The sequence below is a fragment of the Anguilla rostrata genome, chromosome 9 (genome assembly GCF_018555375.3).
Source record: "Anguilla rostrata isolate EN2019 chromosome 9, ASM1855537v3, whole genome shotgun sequence".
NCBI lineage: Eukaryota > Metazoa > Chordata > Actinopteri > Anguilliformes > Anguillidae > Anguilla > Anguilla rostrata.
Window position 1 is genome coordinate 30,600,513 of NC_057941.1, and position 19,756 is coordinate 30,620,268.

Here is a 19,756-nt window from a genome sequence, read left to right on the forward strand (position 1 = left end):
ATTGATTTCAATACAAATTGAGAAGGCAGTTCTCATTCACATAATGAACACCACTGTGCCCTGGCTGTACCCACAGACACATCGACAGACCTGTTCAATGGAATTTGATAACATTCCCTGGTCTGGATGCTAGCAACCAACTTATAGTATATCATGAACGGTATACTCATATTTATTGTACTTGGTGGAAACGGATCTTTAGTTGGTGAGTTACTGCAGGACTCTGGCGTGGGGAGATTTAGGTAAATCAGTCTGACCTGCAGGTGCCCTTCATTACTTAAGTGTGGAAAGAATCCAAAACATAAAAGTAATTCCCCCAGGAATGTCAGAAGTTTTATAGCCCAGCTTAGCAAACAGTACATGTGAAGAATGGCTGCCTTTTCTGTAAAAATCCTGTGCACATATTGTAAATCTGTTTGACTGAAAGCTAGACTCTGCATATGAGACCTGGTTAGTGTTAACATGGCGTTTTATCTTCCCACTTAAATTGCTTTAAACGTATTTCTCTGATTCAAAGTCAGCGACAGATCAGGAATGTGGAATGGTAGCCCCGGGCATTGTTAAATATTTTTTTGAAATCGAAATAATCCATCTTATTTTGCTGTTTGTGATTTGAATAAGCAAAGCTTTCATATTTATTTTGCGCTCTCTTATGCATACACACACGCGCACACACACTTTCATATACGTGTACACAAAAGCTGGTTCCGTTAACGTGCTATCAGTAGCTCATACACACCTTCCTCTTTGTCATGTGCAGTTAATGTGACTGAGAGCAGCTGGAACGCAAAGACGGGTGTGCGAGACAGGGAGCAAAAAACAGAACTCTTAGAGGCCCCTGGGGGCCACACAGCAGGAGCTGCAATTACAGCCCCGCATACTCCATGCAGAGGCCACATTACCATCAGACTGTGTACATCCACACTAAATATCATTACCTATTCAGTGTGTCTTTTGACGGTCAGTCCATGCCACTGCCAGCAGACATGAAATTAGCCTTAATGGATCACTTTGTGCTGCACTCTGTAACAGGGATTACTGACCTGTATTTATCAGCTATTCATCGGCTGTTTTATACTCGTCACTGACAGTTGGAAGACTCTTTAAAAAACAACATGACAAAAAAAAGCATGACCTACATTTGGGAGAAAATGCAATGGTAATATGGAGAGGAGGGGATATGGAGATGAAATGCCATTTAAACAGTGGAATTTAACAGTGCCATTTATTGTTTATTTTGCTTAACATTTGAATACAGTACATCCGCCATCACAAACTATATTTGGTCATATTATTGCCTGTATCCACAATTGTACTTCCTTGGTTTCATTTTACATACAATTATTAGGAAACATTCATTATCATGTTTATTTGCATATATTGTAGATATATTCCCCATGTTTGAGAATTAAAATATAGCTCAGTACTGGTATATTTAAAAGGCATTTTTGTTTATGGTTATCAAAGGTGAAAATAATTTTGAAGAGCACTGTACATGTCTAGGACACAGTCTTTTAAAACTTTAAAACTTTTAACCTGGATTAAAATTATGTGGATTCTGTAATCTTCCATTTTGCAATCCAGTTTCAATCCAGATTTATTTTATTTGTTTTGTCACATCACATCAAGATTGTATGATTCTGATCCACATCAAAAATATTTGAAGATTTTATGAAAACTGAGTGTGCAATACTTTTAAGAAGTCCGAGCAGGGATTTGCAGCCTAATGTAATTTACTTCTGCACTTTAATTCAAGATTAGACAAAGGCAATTCAACCGCAGCTAATGCAAAAATGTATTGTGCTATCCAAATAAAGAGCAACCCAAAGGTCTTCAAAATGTCAAACAAATGAAAGAAACGTTTCCATTAGAAAATGTAATATAGTAAATGTCTTCCTTGTTGCCAGGAAAACAGTGTACACAGTTGGTTCCCCAGGAACACGTTAAAAAAAAAAAAATTTTAAACCCCAGCTGACAGAATCTGTGACTGCTCCCAGGGTGCCAGAAAGCAATCGAGCAGAATGTACAGAATTCTACTGTACCTCTGCGTGTGATGATTCTTACATAACAAATAATCTTAAATAAAGGCCTTAGATTCATAGACAGCTGTCTTTCCAGAAGCCTGATTAGAGAGCCTAATGTTCTGGCGTCCTCTGGTCGAGGACCCCCTGATCGTAAGCCCAGAGGTGCTGCAAGGCTAAATGCATTCGCCATGTCTGAAAACAGCTTGGGTGTGCAGTCAGAGATGTGGCCAGAGAACCCCTCTAAACTGCCTCCCACCCCCCCACCCCCGCTTTCTCAGGGCCCCTGGGGAAAGCTGGAATGAGACGTTCCTGGAGCCCTGCGTGCGTCCCAAGCCGCATGCTCAAAAAACACAGAGAAAAAGAGCCGGCTCACTTTACATGTCTGGGCTCCCCTAAAATGTAGTTTTCTTTTTCAGGAATGCAAATCTGGCCCTTCAGCCCAAAATAAGCCCTTCAGTTTCAGAGATGAAAATGGTTTCTTTGTCTTCATTTACTGATGACCATATTGACCTTTTTTTTCTTTTTTTGGGGTGGGGTGGGGGGTGGGTGTGTGAGAAAGGGGGAGGACTCGAAAATTATCCAGGAGTCCGTTCCGGATACCACATAAGAACTCGTAAAGAAATGTACTTCAGTCAGTCCCACAGTTCCGTGTCCCATGGCTCCCTGGTGCGTGGAGCAGAGCAGCTCAGCTGGAGGCGGACGGGCGCTCAGAGCAGCCCCAGCGTGCCGTGCGAACGCGGCGCGGGATCCGGAGTGCGAGTCTCACGGCGCGTTGCGGTGCGGCACCTCGCTTCCTGCAGAGAGACCCAGCACACAGGAAACATCTGCCTCCCGGCGCCGCGCTGCAGGCACGCGGCGGCCGCCCCGCTCCTTCAGCGCGGTTTCACAGGGACCAACACTGGCGTGAGGACCCCGGGTTCACCGAACGGCTACCTCTTCACCGCCAGACCTGCTCATATATTATTACAGAGAGGCAACCCGCTGGGCCACCACGGCTGTGTTAATAATGGAAAGTGCAGGTCTCTCAGGTACTAAAACAAACGCCTGCACTGGATGGATAGAGTAAGGTGAAGGCGGTGATACATATGAATATAATAAAGATACTAAACATTACGGCAATATATATCTTATACACACGTGCAAGGATGAAGAAATACACATGCATGCACAAACACACACACACAAGATACTTCAGATATAATATCACATTTTTGTGTTATTATAAAAGTTATCATATCATTATAAAAGTATGCATAACTCAGCAACTTTGAACAGATCTTTCACTAATCATTAGTCCTTTTTTTAACCTTTTTCTCTATTTTCTCCCAATTTGGGATCCCCAGCCATAATTACAGACTTGTCCCATCAGTGCAATGTACTTCATCAATTAAAAAGAGGTTAAAGTTGCAGCAATAGGTATATTTCAACCCTTAGGCCTTTCAATCCTCTTTTTAGACTGCATGAGTTGCGATTGTAATGAGATGGCTGGTAATATAAATTAGATGACAAGGACAACACCGATCGAAACCCTCCCACCCTGAGTGATTGCACAGGTGCAGGATTGCCAGCCACAGCTGGCACTGATAGTCAGCATTCAACACCATGGGGCACATGCTGACATGAAAAACAGATTTCACATCTGATATTTTTTGTTTGCTGGTGTGCGTACATCTCTTCTGACATTTCAATATATTTGATATTTCTCTAATGTCACCTGTGTTATTGTCAGAAAAAACTTCAATTATAGGCTTGTAATCAGACACAATGTTTCAGTAAAAAAAATCTGGAGTAAATCTGGAGCAGACCTGGAGTAAACCTGGAATAAGCTTGGAGTAAACCTGGAATTAGCCTGGAGCAGACCTGGAGCAAGCCTGAAGTAAAACACACCCCTCCACAGTAAGAGCACTGCAGAGGTGCTCCTCCAGCGTATTTCAGACTGAAATGCTGGCCCACACAAAACCAGGCCAGCCCGAGAGCCCCAACACCATCAGCGCGGCTGGGACCGGCCGCTAACTCCCTGATTTACGGCCCTGGATCCCGCCCGCGCAGCACGGAGAAGAGATCACGCTCCCTTTTCCAGGCTCACCTCCCATTCCGCTCCAAAAGGCCACGGCGCTTGAGGGATTGGGCCGAGCGGCAGGTTGGTATGGAGACGGAGGACCGCGGCCAGGTATCCCGCTTAACGACGCGGCGGGGGACGGCTGGCTGGAGCCGCCGGGGCGCGAGACGGGGGCCGTCTCTGACCACACGTGTTCACTCCTGTGGCAGGGCGCTGATCTGGGATCAGCTGGGGAGGGGGGGTGGAGGGGGGTCAGTAATGACTGCTGCAGGCCAGTGCTCCTTCCCTCCTGAAATGGAATGACTGGTGACTGATGTGTGAGAGAGGAAGTCGGGATTATCCGCCTCATCGGATTTTTGACGGGTTTCACGCTCCTGAATGAAAAGGAGCTGTGACACGTTTGTTCTGTACTTCTCAGCGCATGATGAATGGCCAATAACAGTACTAAACTGAGGCGGTACTGCAACGCCCTTACCCGAACCTCCTCGAGCATCTTTATTATTGCAGGGAAACAGAACCAAATGAATCTCACACCAAGTACACTGAAAGCGGGACACAGACAAAGTTCACTAGCTGCTGCAGATTCGGAGCATCTATAATTTTGGAAAGACCCTCATTTGGGTCTCCACACAAAACTACATTTGCCAGTCAAGAGTGGAGTGTGAATTAGAGGTGCAGTGAAGATTCCAAAGCAGCACCAACTCCAAAGCTCTTACCAAATGGTGAAAATAAATCTGCTGTTCTCTGCATATGCTTTGGGCATCTTGTTGAACATGTTTTAAAAATCGTGCAAATTAACTGTTTTGTTTGGAATTGCATGAAGGTTCTGTTCATTGATTAATCCTGGACCTTTCATCCTTTCAACCTTTTGTTCTGGATTGCTTTCAACCAGTTGTGACAAATTTAATAAAAACCTAAGACAAAATTACAAACATAAGGGTTTGAGAGGCTGAAATTTGGACTGTAATGTTAAAAGATTTTCAAACCAATTTTTCAAACCTATTGCTCTCTGAGCATGTAATGTAATCATTTTGGAATGTATATAAGATGATGTATGATTCTCTGTTCAAAGCTCACTCTGTTTCAGGATCCTAAGGGGCTTCTAAAGTAAAGGCATATAATAATAGGGTGCCATCTGAGAGTTATTATTTACCTTTTCAGCCCAGAACACTCAGCCATAGCAACATGGTCTGTATTAGTGCATTTAGGTTTCAAGGTGGAGGGCATTAGTCTGTGAATTCAACCTGCATGAATACCTGTCAGAGACAGGTATACAAACATACACACATACACACAAACACTCACTCTCTCTCACATACAAACACACACATGCACGCACACAAACGCACACTCACACACACGCACACATACACACGCACACACACACACTTTTCGTATGGACGTCAGCATGTGAAGCAATTGTTTTTTTTTCTTGACGGTCTCATTTCACAAGGCAGCAATTCAAGTCTGACCGAAGAACGATGGCTACTTCCGGAGAAAAACAAAGAAGAAAAGATACAGGATTTTAAAATACTTGGAAAGGAAAATATCGCAGATGTCCGCACCATTCTGCCTGTTATGACTGAATTCAGCTCAAGGCTGTTTGGCAGGCATGAGACATTCCACAACCTGGGATGGAGGCGGAGGCCAGAGATGGGCACTGGATCACCACAGGCCCAGCAGTACAGGTGGGGCCAGCAGTCAAATAAAAATCCGAGCCTGACATTTCTGCCTTTCTGACCAAGGTCAGACTAAATTCCTTTACATAATGCAGTGAGAAATATTTTGACCCAGCTGCTCATTTTCAGCTATGTTGTGCAGAGGCACTGCGAGGTACCGCGAGCCTGACCAGGTTGACTTTCTGATGCCTCCACCCAAATGGGCGTGCTGTACTTTTGAGGAAGCATTAGCTCATGAAGGTGGGGCTCAACAGGAGGTAACTGTTCAGGTCCAGTCAACCACTGATCTACGACTGTATACATTAAAACTAGCTAAAACTAAGCAAAGTGGTTCCAACTAAATTTCCTGTAATTTCGAAAAACTAACTTCAGATAAAGCATCTAGGGTGAGGATTTATGCACAGCGTGTGGTGACTATCCTCCCCTTAAAGTGGTACTTGCCCTAAAGGCTTATACAAACTTCATTGACCTCAGCAAATCCTAGAAATTTAATTAAGTGTATGCATGCATTATTCATTTTCTTCAATGGAAAAGCATGAATATATTTTACAGCAGTGTCAGTGACTTCACAACAGCATTAACTGTGATTATCAACTAAATCCCATAAGGTGTTTAAAGGTCCCAAACACGTGTCCTCGGTTCACCTAAGCTCAGGGACAGTTGGTGATGTTTGGGAGCCCTCCTTAGTTTGGAAGGAGAGCAGGGGTTCCCTGTGGGACTCTTCCATAAATACTGCACACCTTGAGATGAATTCTGCAGCTAAGAGCTCTCTCCAACGCTCACGCCAGCATCTGTTTGTGTACAGAAAATCGCCTGGAGTAGACCAGCCTTTTTTAATGTATAAAACATGCAAAGATGCAAACCATGGAAACACCAAGGCCACCATCACAAGTCAAAAAATATTATATAATATTTTTAAAAACTTGAATTTTGAGTTTGATTATTAGTTGAGAATTGTCATCCCCATTCTGTTCCAAGTGAGTTCCAACACCCTTATTTTCCTAACCATTCTGACAGGAGGAGAAAAACAGCTGTTAATTTGAGCAGTTAATTCAGCTTGCGATGTTCATGTGTGTAACTAAATTTGTGTGAATGAAAACAGCATTTAAACATGTGTAGGAGTTAAAATGTTACATTTTATATATGTGTGTGTATTTTTACAAACATGTTATCCTCAGTTCACAATAACTGACTCTCCTTGTAGTTTAGATGGGAGAGAACCCAGGCTCTTTCTCTCTCTCGGTGTAAATACAACCTTATTAATCTTATTTGGGAGACCAGGAAACATAACAAATGATGATTTGCTAAGCTGAATGGAAAAACCAAGTGATGTGATATGAATGTTATAAATGCTCAGCAGTACTGTCCTTCTGTGGGACTTTGACCGTACATTTTCTTGTGTGATCCGACTCACCTTTAGCAAACTAAAGAATACTGATTGTTTACTTACCTTCTTTCTACTGACTCTTGGAACCTATCACATTTAAATCTGTCCTTGCAAACAAAAGTATTAAGTACTCAAGCACAGCTATAGCCATGCCCTGCCTTGCAAGTGTGACTTCAGTGCCGGTTTGAACTGCAAAATGAAGTAAGCAAAGAAGCCAGATCGAGGATAAAATGTCAGCTCACGGCAATGCCTAATATTAAGCGTGAGAGCAAGAGTGTTGTATCAGAATGTAAATACAGAATTCCACACTCAACCCCCAGAATTGGGTCCTTGGTCCTCTCCTCCTTCCTCTCTCCAGAACAAGACTCCCCCATGGTCAGTCTTATCATCGCTACACTGAAGACACAACTCATCATCTCAGCTTGCCTATTATCTCAAGCTGGATGACAAATTGTTTCCCAAAACTAAACTTGGCTAAAACTTAGATACTATGCATCCCAGCCAAGTCCTCCCTCCTGACTGACCCATCCTTCACCCTGGTACCACAGTACCACCCTTTTCATCAGCTAGGAATCTTGGAGTAATACTGAATAAAAAACTCCTACAACATAATGGCAGTTTGACAGGCTTGCAGATTCTTCCTGTACAACATCTGGAGAATTTACTCCACTTCCAATCTCCCTGCACTGGCTACCTATATCAGCGCACATTAAGTTTAAAACCTTGGTGCGAGCCTAACAGGCAGCAAAAGGGGCAGCTCTGTAATATCTTCCAAAGACCCTACACCTCATCAGACCGCTCCATTCTGCCACCCCTGTTGTTTACCAGGGAAGTGCAGAGGGTCAGTGGAATGGTGGAGGGGGTGGGGGTTGATTTTTTTTTCCCCCACCCATGGCTTCATCCTCAACGTAGCCCAGCTGGATGAGACAAACACACATGCAAAGATACAGGCCAGTTTTTTAACGTATGATACATGCTAACTCTGGGCGCCTGGCACCCCCACGCATACCTGCACTTCCAGGTCACGTCTCCTGTCCGTCCTGGCCCCCCGGTGGTGGAATGAGCTTCCCACTGCAGTCAGTGTTTACCAGGGAAGTAAGGAGGGACGTGGAATGAGGGGGGCTTTGGTATTTTTTCCACCCGTGGATTCATCTTCAAAGTAGCTAAGTTTTATGAGACAACCCCAGACAGCACGACAGCACGACAGCACTGTATTTTGTATTGTTGGCTAGCTAGCTTTATTGACAGTGATCAAGCACCTACTGAGCCTAGCTAGCCATCAGGCTAGCTTGGTAATTAGATCCAGCTTGGTAATTTTGAAAATGTTCACCTTGCTAGAGTTGTTTTTTATTTATTATTATTATTATTATTATTCATCCAGTTAGTTAGCTGGTAAATTTTAAAATACACTGAACTGAAATATACACCTGAACATCAGCGTTTTGCCTAAAAACCGTTCTTTAAGAAACTGAAGAATTCTGCTCAAGCCAGCAGACTGTCACATGGAAAGAGCAGAGCACAATTTTGTCAAACACAAATTTGCAAGTGATCATATCATTTTTACACATGCCAGTCTTGTCAGGAAAATATTATAGTTTGTTCGTTGCATCTTTAGGGTTTGTTCATTGCATCTTTACAGTTGTGAGCTAATTCAACCTTAAATGTTTGTTTTGATAGATTATTCCTATATTTTGTGAAAATGTAGACAGGAGATTCTATTACAGGATACTTAAATGTATAATTCCAATTTGGAATTTCTTCATTAGGTTTTTTGTCACAAAGCATGGCTTTATGAACCTCTGAATGGGAGGTGCCCATATGCACTTAAAATCAAACCCAAGATGACATTATTACAGAAATCATACTGTAGACTACCCAGTCTTACCTCTGTAACAATATACAGCAAATGACTGTGAACAAAGCATTCAAACTTTGAAACTAGCTAGTTTTTAGTAGTTAGTTTTTCCTGAGACGTTTCTTTCGTCATTATCTTAAAGGGCGAATAATTTGCGAATGGACAGCTACAATAAAAACAACAAATCACTAAAATGCAAAACTGGAAAATTGATTTTACCAACTTAAACAAAATACTGACCAATCAGATCAGACAATGAAAAAATTGACAATGTTAAATCAACCCCATTTATTTATGAAAACTGTCGGGATTTTAAGAATAAATCGATACATCAAGGTCCCTTACAAGATTGTCATAAAACACTGTTAAAGTCTTTGTCCCAAAATTGCACATGATGTAAACACAGAAACATGCACCTACATCAGCTTTCAAAACATTCAATTCAGGTCATCAAAATAGATCTCATTACAAAATATATTCATTGGTAATATAAACATCCACATAATCTTTTGCAAAAGGAATAACTAAATAAAAATAATAACAATTATAATTAAATTACTGTCCAGTGGCGTTTAAACTCTTTTTAAGTAACTCGTCAGTGTGCGGTAAATGTAACAGGTTGGCCCAAAGCCTAAAACACCCAAAAGCCATGACCCAAAGCCTAAAGTACTTCACTGTTTTCCCGAGGTTTTTCTGTAAAATAACACTTATTTGCAAAAATATATTTCTGTAGACGTACCATACTTAACGGCTGTACAGTGTATGCACCTTATAGTTGACGTGAACGTCAGTAGGCTCGGATATGGACAGAAACAGCAGAGCGCTCCGGGAGCGAGTTAACCCTGGTGCAAGCGCTTCGAGGCGGCCACGGCGGACACACTTCACCCCAGACGGGCGTTAGCGTGCGACTCAGTGCGCTAGAGCGGAAACGCAAACAAGGAAACTGCCCTCAACGGACGAAATGCGAAAGAGACCGGCTGAATGCAATCCCCCCCTGACTTTTTTTAAACCACAGCTTTTCAATGAAGGGGTGTCCGTGTCATGGTCAGAAAAAATAACCAATAAAATTTTTTAATTGTGCAGACTGGGTGACCAGGAAGAGGAGACAGGCCCCAGCGAAGCCCTGAGTGTCTCATGTTTCCTTCTGCTGCTGGGGCTCACCGCCCACATCAATATTACAATACCGGTCATACAGCGCCACCTGCTGGATGCGCACACTACCATCAGCATGGAACTCTTTCCAGTGTTCAGTGTATTGTCCCTTTTGAATAGACACAATGAGCACTCGTGCAGCTGGAGTGTCCCTTTGATTTGAAACAAAGGCACACTCGTTCAGCTGTAGCGTCCCTTTGATTCTAAACAATGAAACACTCGTTCAGCTGTAGCGTCCCTTTGATTCTATACAATGTTAGATGTAGTGCTTTCATTTTAAACAAGTGTCCCTTTGACTTGAAAGGCTGGACGATGAACCTGCTACCTGCAACAAAGCTCAGTCAGAGGGACTGAGGAACAGAACCACACTGAGCACTGGGACACACAGAACACTGCCGCTGTTTGTCGGTACATTCGTATGGAACACGGCCATCGCAGGCAGACACGCTCAGGCGGAACACTCGCTCTGCTCTCTGCTGGTCTAAAGGGCGTGGTCGGGTGTGGCTGAGGGGGTTAAAGAGCCGCAGTCTGGGAGACAACAGGAAAGGGTCATCACTGCGCACAATGACCTTAAAACTGCGTTTTAAAAAATGAAAAATAAAACTGCAAGTTGCACAATACCCGCATATCTGCTGTTTCTTAGAGCTTATAGTACTTTTTGTCTTATTTGCTGGCACAGATGTCCCTTTTTGGTTTTTAAAAAAATAATGATGTTGCCTATTCCAAGAATTATGCTCTGTAGAAAATTAATCATCAAGGGGTAAGTCTGCAAAAAATCCTAGTCTATGCAACACTTACAGGAAACTCTATGCTAATGCTACACAATTAACAATAAGATGAATTACTTTCTCTTTTTTAAATAACACAAAATAAAAACTGGAGAGAAGGTTAAATCACATTTCGCAAATCGAGCCATAGGCCAGTTCTTCATTCAAATACACCTTTGTTTTACCAAAAGCAATCCCTGATCAGGCCAAGTTGTAGTTATTGCTTTAATCTCCAGTGATGCTCAATGTGAAGCTTCTGTCTCTCTCTCTTAATGTGTCATTTTTGTGTAGGTGTCATGGGAATGATTGGGTTTGCGGTATTACTTCACGGGTCCCTCAGTGTAGCATGCTCATTTTTAATCAAACTTTCCTGATTTGTGCACTGTAGTAAGAATCTGAGGTGTTGAAAAGTTTCACAATATAACAATGAAAAGTATGAAAAATGTTGTGCTGTATACAACATTCATCAAAGACGCAGTGATCCTGACTTCACACACTCCCTGTCCTCCACTCTCCCCTGACCCAGCAGTAGCAGGGCAGAACTGTGCAGTAACAGGGTGGTGCAGGGCTATGTAAACTCAGTCTCTGAGCGTGGCGGAACCCGATCAGCTCAAGAAGAGACAAGCTTCAAGTTTCTATGGCGGAAAAGTTCTGGACAGAGGAGTGTGCGAGTGAGCGACAGAAAAGAGGACAGTGGGAGAGAGAGAATTAAAAAGAGGGACTAAGAGAGGTAAACAGAGGAATAGGGAGAGGAGTGTAAACAGGTGAGTGATGAGATTTTGAGTTCAGACTGGCCATATAGAGGCAGGAGAAAGGGAGGAAGAGAAACTGTGAAAGAGGGAGTGAGAGAAAGAGAGAGAGAGAGAGAAGCCTGAGTTCTCACAGAGGACAACACTGAAGACCTGAGGGGAAGTGGAGCCCCCTGCTGGCTGAGCACCCCTCCACTCTGCCATCTCCTGGAGGTGGGCGTGGCCGGGCCGAGGCGGGCGGGCGTGGCCGGGCGTCAGGAGCACATGGCCCGTTGGCCGCCGGCCAGGCTGCAGATGGGGGAGGAGCCGTAGAAGAAGGGGTCAGTGGCGGGGAAGAAGAGCAGCAGGAAGAGGACCACGCCCAGCAGGTAGCAGGAGACGATGAGCAGGCGCTGAGGGTGCTCCAGGGCGGCGCTCACCGCCGGGAAACCCATGTAGTTACAGAAGGAGTGGCACAGCACCGGCCCCACCAGGTGCCCTGCACACACAAGCACACATAAACAGGGGCACACGCATACGCACACACAAGCACACGCATGTACATGCATATATAAGCAGATACATACACGCACACACGCACACAATCTTCTGATCTCAAATCCAAATGCCTTAAGCGTATAGCAAAAATAACATTACACTCTACTGTTCTCATGCTTTTGAAGGGCACTGTTGCACACAAACCTGTCCTGATAAAGATGAACGCGGTGTAGGCCCCAAAGACTGCAGTGTAGGAGAACTGGAACACTGAAATACAAACAGCATCCTCTTCATCTCACATCCATCTCCTACTAATCTAAAATCCATCACTCACATCCATCTCCTACTAATCTAACATCCATCATTCTCACATCCATCTCCTACTAATCTAGTATCCATTACATTACATTTATTTGGCAGACGCTTCTATCCAAAGTGACGTACAAAACTGCATTTCATGGTCATAGACAACTGCTAAACACAGGTTCAGTAAGGTACAATACTTATTGTGTACAGCTATTTCTAGCCAAGAACACAGTTTAGTTCACACAGTGAACACTATTCAGACCTAACTGATCTACTGATCTAACATCCATCACTCACATCCATGTCCTACTAATCTAACATCCCACATTCTCACATCCATCTCCTACTAATCTAACATCCATCTCAAACTCATCTCACACATCCTCCTGAGATGTAGGACACAAAAAAGATAAAGTATTCAAATTTTCTTGGATGAAAAGTGTCTTAGATGAGAAAATCATGTTGCAGTGACAATATTTTCAAAAATATTATTTAGGTTATTTGTACTCCAGCCGATGCTTGGCATTGTGCATGGTGATCTAAGGCTTGCGCATGGCTGCTCGGCCATGGAAAACCAGTTCTTGTGTTGACGTTATTTCCAGAGGTACTCTTCCAGGTTAGGATCTCTATTAAGTGTTGCAACTGAGGACAAATTATTTTATACAAGCTATGCACTTTAGCACTCGGCAGTCCCGTTCTGTGACCTTGTGTGGCCTACCGCTTCACAGCTGAGCTGTTCTTGCTCCTAGATGTTTCCACTTTAAAATAACAGCACTTACAGTTGACTTGGGCAGCTCTAGCAGGGCAGAAATTTGATGAACTGACTTGTTTCAAAGGTGTTATCCTATGACAGTGCCTCGTTGAAAGTCACTGAGCTCATCAGTAGGACCCATTCAAATGCCAATGTTTGTCAATGTAGATTGCATGGTTGCATGCTTGACCTTATGCACCAGTTAGCAATAGGTGTGGCAGAAATAGCCAAAACCACTAATTACAAGGGGTGTCCACATACTTTTGGAAATGTAGCATATTTCATGTACATAACTGTTTATGTAACAACAGCCTGTTCTATACACACCACCTTCCAGACTGGTTCCCAGAATATGAGGAAGTATTGTGGCTATTGGAACATTTGTAAGCAGGAAAATACACAGGCATAGGAGTGGTCACAATGTCCAGGTACAGGCAGACCAGTGCTGAGCACTGATATACTGGTAGAGTGATGCTGACAGCATCTTACCTGCAGACAGAAATATCCCCGACACAGACACCTGTCTGAAGCGCAGCAGCTCGATCGCATGGTGGAAGTGGGCTGGAATCACACAGTCAGTCAGAACAGGTGCAAAGTGGGGGGAAAAAGAGACTCACAGACAGGCACACAAGAAGAACGACAGGCTGAGCATGTGCAGTTTTAGAGGTGGGCCATGCGGAATCTAACAGTCGTACAGTGCTCTTTCACATGGGCAATATGGGTGTTTTCAGTAACCCTTTTCATTAAATAAATGAAAAAAATCATTTAAAAAAATGTGTTTCGTAGTTTTCTTTTGTCTAATTTTACATTTTGTCCAAAGATTTCAAACCATTCAGTGTGACAAATATGCAACAATGGAGGATATCAGGAAGGGGGAAAATGCTTTCTTAAAATGTATATATGTCGGCACTGCACATAAGGAAAGGCCAGGCGGCAGAGGGCGGGGTTAGCTGGCGAAAGGCAGGCAGAGGGACTCACCCACGCCAAAGAAGAGCGGGCACACGAAGATGGCGGTGGTGGGGCCGGCGCAGGGCACCAGCATGGGCAGCATGCACGCCCGGAACACCAGCTCCTCCGTGAGCGGCGCCACCACCTGGTTCCTCAGCCAGCGCATGTCGCTGACGCACAGCGTCCAGAACCAGGGGTCTGCGGGACGAGAGGCGATCGCACGCAAACGCGTTAACGCGACCAGACGCTGACCGCAAAATCACCGCTTTATAATGGCCGACTTGAGCCTGGTCAGAAATCTGTGGTTTGAAGGGGGAATTTCACAGGCTGAAGGATGTGAAGAAACTTGAATAATTCTATGTGGAGGAACTGTCAAAGATCCCCCCCGAATATATTCATCAATCTTATAAAACACTATCAGGGATGATGCAGTGTTATCCTTGTGAAAGGAGGGTTTTCAGTATTGAAAATATTTACATAAAATATCATGCCAAAATTTTGAAACCAGACTTTTTGGGAAACAAAATCACTTTTTAAAAATATTATTATTATTATATTATATATTATATTTCTCTGAGCAGTTTATTAGAATGAAAGAATACACGTAGCTTTCCCAAATTTTGAGCACAAAATATAGCTTGTGACATGTGTTGTTTATTTTATAAAGTTTTTCAGTGCATCATTATCAATGGCGCATGCCAAAGATGAGTACATACACTCCCACACAACCACACACGCACGCACACACGCACGCACACACGCATGCACATACGCACACACGCATGACGCACACGCACACACACACACACGTGCACATGCACACACACGCACACTATGCTGAATCTGAATACACAGTAAGCAGTTGCATGAAGGTGCTCACCAAAACCCAGTTTAATTCCATCAACAAGACCCCAGGGGCTGTCCAGGACCAGCTGAACCAGGGGCCCCAGGAACAGAGCCTGGGGGGGAGGGAGCACCATTTCCAGTAACAACACATTTATAGTTTAAAGCAAACTGTACCAAAAATGTATAGGTATATTTAAGTTGTAGGTTTTGCTTTAAAGCACTTTTTCCCCCACATTCAATTTTGATTACTTTCTCCTTAAAGTATTTCGATCACAATGGGGTACAGATTTTTTTTTTTGAATATAAGACTTCATAAAACTATTCCTTTTCAGTTTACTGAAACTAATAATCTCGCATAATGCATTTCATTTTCTCCTGCCCACAGCACTGTAGTCGAGGAAAAATTAGAGGGCAAAAGGAAATAATCAATCACTCTCCATCTTGTGTCAAATGTAACAAAATATTAATGTTGTCACTGCAATATAAAGCAATGAATAGATCCAGCACAACTACACACAGGTAATTTGTATATGCCAGCTCTATCTATTTTGCATTTTTATCCAAGCAACACTCATGAGTTTGTTTTTCAAAACTCCCATTGGAATTGCAAATTCCAAATTTTCGACATCAGGGTTGCTCAGAAAAGCTGAACAGGCAAACATTATGCAGCATCAGTTTATCACCTGAAACTAACCACCAGTGAGACACCTTACACCTAGGATTGAAATACGCGCCAAATAAATAAAGACGTGATTAAAATGAGCCTTTGTTACCCAGGGCTGGAAAACAGCAGTTGGAGTTTGTCCTGTTGAAAGGCTGTTACGGATGTTTATAAAGGGATAGGCTGTCTAAAGTCTGAGGTGGGTGAATAAAAAAATGCCTTACAGTGAATTTACCCGTCCGCAGAAACAGCTCTTACCATAGTGAGTACCAGAGGCAAAGTGGCAGCTGCAAGAACGCCTTCCAGCCGAATACCCATAAGGGCCAGCAGAGAGGGTCCTGGCTACAGAGACAGGGACAGGGAGAGGGAGAGGGAGAGAGAGGTAGAGAGGGAGGGAGAGTGGGAGAGAAAGAGAGAGAGAGAGAGAGAGAGAGGGAGAATGAGAGAGAAAAAAAAAGGGAGTGGAGGGGAGCACAGAGGAGGGACATGGGCACGTTATTGGCAGATGTCTTCAGCTTTTTGAATCTTAAACTATCACTGACACTGGCAGTGTGCTCAGGTACTCCCCAGCAAAACAAAACAACAAAAGTCTAACAAGAAACAAGTTTTCAAAACAGAAAGATCCCGTGACACAGCTCTATGACTCCGTTTTCAAAAATCAGACATCAGACCTCCTCCTTAACCTAACTCACACACAGCCCCACCTATAGCCTGCGTGTGCTTAAATTCATCCAGGCTACAGCTACCACCAAAGGCAGCAGGACGAAAACAGAATCACTTGCCAGCCAGTCGGACAGGATTTCCTTGCTTTGTAAGTTACCAGCTTTGCTTGGCCAAATTTATCAACAAGCACCAATATTTCTTACTCTATATTTTGTATTTCTTACACTATATTTTGTGCCCAATGCTAAAACAACTAGGGTTAAAAAGACCTTATACAATTTTCCCACCTAGCTTATTGAACAGCTTTAACACAGGCTGTACACTTGAACATTCTTTAAACAGGTGAAGAATATCCTCCTCCTTATTTCAGAAAGAACGCTCCTTTTGTAAAACAGGATAGCAGCCACACTACCGACTACCACAATCCAATGGACTACCATCCGCTACTGGTTTGCAGAGGGGGTTCTGGTGCAATACTTTCCAGGAGGGCTAGACATCAGTTCCTAGCCACTTTGATCACTCAGATCCCTATATCACAGCAGTGCCACAGAAACATTGCTCTCTGTGTTCTGAAGTGGGTTTACAAATAAATGGCGAACTGAACCTACTGCCCCAGCCTGCCTAAAAGAGAGAACACTAGTTTGCATGTTTTATGTATGCTTTGACACCATTGGTAAGACAACGGTGTCAAAGCATATAGAAACAAGACTAGGTCAAAACCTAGTATATGGCTGGACCGGCCGACCAATGGTGTAGCTTCATAACTCGGCTGACCAATGGTGTAACTTCGTCACTCAGTCACAGACATTTGCCTTTGTAGGGCTGGCCGCGCTGTTGCAGTCCAGCCAAACATGTGGAGTGGTTTCAGCAACCTATCACCCAATTTATTTGAATTTAATTCAGTTGTATTGGGTGATACTGTAGATTGCTGAAACCCCTCCAGTAACTGGATTTAAGTAACTAGTCAATTTGCACTCCGGAGAAAAACATGTATGCAGCTGGTAAGTCTTTGATGCCGTGTTAAGTGTTATCTGAAATGTGACAGGACTACGGAGTCTCATTAACATTAACACTTGCCATATACAACCACCACAGCAAGATGAACACCATACAGCTACTGAACTTTAAACTAATCTTGCATATGGGGAACACATTCCATTTTATTAAAGTTTAGTGGTCTAAAGGTCTGAACTGGAGGTTTATACTCCTCCATTATGGCCAAAGCAAACTGCCCTCGACAAAGCAAACCAGGCATGCACATGACATACATTTACAAACCTCTTAGTCGTAGTGAACTGTGGGTCTTCCCCTAGACTTGCTGTTGAGAACACACCATTAGTATAAGAGATGCAAGTACCTCCTATTAATTTAACTAAATTATTCAAGGCAAAGCAACGTGTAGGCACCTGCGCAATATCTATGTAAGTGTATATTGTTAGCAGTTTTAGAATTAGGTTTTGCAGAAGAATAATGGTATCAAACTACCCCTTAATCCTGTGTCGTAGACTGCGGCACTTACCCTGACGCCAGTGTACTGTTTCCATGCCCACACAAAGACAGGCGATAGTGCCGACACGATCAGCACACTGGTGAACCGCCTCTTGATAACAGCCGGGTGATCCCTAAAGCGCAAACACACAACGCATCTCAGTGCATTAGAGATTCTATACAAACCCCGCAATAAAATCGTGAATATGTGGAAAACATGCAGCAAGTTATGCAGTGAGCCCGCTTTATACATATCACATATTGCCTTGAGAAATAGTTCAACCTTGCCAGCTGTACGTGTTAGCAAGTTATCTGACAGGTGAAGCTGCATCGTTTGCAGTGAAAAGTAATAGGCTATATGATGTGGTCAGGTCGACAGCCAATTCGCTTTCGACAGCCTGTTAAATAGCTACAGACATTTGTTGCAAACACTTACAGTACCCCCAGATAATGAAGGGGAAACACAGGTTAGCAACTGCTTGCGCCATAGTCATGGTAGGTAGGCAGATGTTAGCTTGTTATTGCGACGATGAATGGATCGAATGCTGAGTACAGAAAATTCTTTACCTGGGCAGTTCGCTCCGCCACACATATAAACTCCCAACGTAAGAGCAGGCAAGCAGCAAACATGACAGCACCGACACCCAGCAAAGTCCGTCCGGGGACACGAAACCATCATTGTTATTTATCGACACTTTGTCGGAAAACATTGAATGAAACGTGAAATCATCATCCTCTGACATGACGCGGGGGACGGGCTGAGAGCGGAGAGGTAAATAAAAGTAAATATCGCAGCCCTTGTTTTCTATCTGGTACTTTTATTTAAGGGAAAAATTAAAGAACAAACAGATGCGAAAAATTCAGTAACAGAAAGCAGAGCGTCCCGGCGCGAGGATTTTACGTCATCACCAGCTGGCGCTTGACACCATGGATGCAAGTCAGGTGTAACCAAAAGACTTGCTTAAGGACTGCGAATCGTATCACACGGGGCAGACTGGTTCATGTTCACATTCGCGACAAAGTATTACGACTATTCTGTTTTAATATATATTCAAAGCCCATTTGTGTTGTGACAAATTTCAGTTAAACATACATGCACATGTATTTGTGCAGATTCTCGTTTGGTCTATTGACATGATAGATTAACAACTACGCAGTGATTCGCAGGTAGTGACGGCCACTGTGACTCACTTTGTGGAGCTTCAACTAGGCTACAACTCAGGAGATTCTGTCCTCCGAACAGCTTTAGAGCTAACACACTTAATGCTGCGTTTTTCATAAACGATTTTGGAGACTCCTTCCCATATTTTGGCAGTTGCTACCAAGCTCTGACTCTGTTAGAGTTAACTGTTGTGTGCTGGAACATTTGCAGAGTTTCAAAACTGGTTTAATGCTGTAAGTGAAACCAACAGAGCAGAAGCAGTTTGTCTTGTCAAAACAGGAATTAAGTAAAGCAAACTCCATTCTTCACAGAAATTGCAATTATATTTTTTTTACAAGACATTAGGCCTAAATACAAATATGTAGCCTACATTTAGAATAAAATTCTAGAGAAAGTTTTCTGCTTTCACATTATATTTTAACTATTTTCATTTGAACACAATTGGTCTCGCTTTAAGGAAGGATGCTAATGTCGGAAATAAAAACAACGCACTGAGAACTTTCAGTTCTCGCCTCAAATTCCAGGCCAAGTCCTCGTTCTGTTTTCATACCTCCCGTTCCAATGATTTTGCTGTCATTTATCCTTCTCTGATGTTCCATTCAGTCTCTCACACATGATCTTCGAGTTTTGGTCCAGTTCTGCACTGCCATCAAGTCTGTCCTCAACACCTCCACAACCATCTGGTTCGTTCAGCCGCAAAACATGACAGGCACAGGTTGCAGGCAGTGTATCATCCATACTACGGAAGAGATCACAGGCTGCAACCTGTCCACCTCCAGGAT

At 43.2% G+C, this 19,756-nt stretch overlaps 1 protein-coding gene across 3 annotated transcripts; it reads right to left on the reverse strand.

Moving 5' to 3' along the window:
• Positions 1-9,277: 9,277 nt before the first annotated feature.
• On the reverse strand, positions 9,278-18,745 carry LOC135263537 (CAAX prenyl protease 2-like). Of its 3 annotated transcripts, XM_064351682.1 has the most exons (9): positions 18,380-18,399; positions 17,844-17,946; positions 17,603-17,642; positions 15,920-16,003; positions 15,035-15,113; positions 14,185-14,352; positions 13,696-13,767; positions 12,354-12,416; positions 9,278-12,150 (listed from the first exon to the last, which is right to left on the reverse strand). In XM_064351682.1, exons 4-9 carry the CDS (start codon positions 15,977-15,979, stop codon positions 11,927-11,929), a joined length of 666 nt encoding a protein of 221 aa, XP_064207752.1. In that variant the 5' UTR covers positions 15,980-16,003; positions 17,603-17,642; positions 17,844-17,946; positions 18,380-18,399; the 3' UTR covers positions 9,278-11,926. The 3 variants fall into 3 exon arrangements, with proteins under 3 accessions (XP_064207752.1, XP_064207751.1, XP_064207750.1); XM_064351681.1 differs by lacking the exon at positions 17,603-17,642 and having other exon boundaries at positions 15,920-15,999; positions 18,380-18,745; XM_064351680.1 differs by lacking the exon at positions 17,603-17,642 and having other exon boundaries at positions 18,380-18,744.
• Positions 18,746-19,756: the final 1,011 nt, after the last annotated feature.

Excerpts from the sequence above, each read along its gene's own strand:
- LOC135263537 (XM_064351680.1), bottom strand. The coding sequence starts at position 18,555 with ATGTCAGAGGATGATGATTTCACGTTTCATTCAATGTTTTCCGACAAA. Across the intron at positions 14,353-15,034 it reads TGGAATTAAACTGGGTTTTG|ACCCCTGGTTCTGGACGCTG; the intron begins GTGAGCACCTTC and ends CTCGTCCCGCAG. Across the intron at positions 12,417-13,695 it reads GGGGATATTTCTGTCTGCAG|TGTTCCAGTTCTCCTACACT; the intron begins GTAAGATGCTGT and ends TTTGTATTTCAG.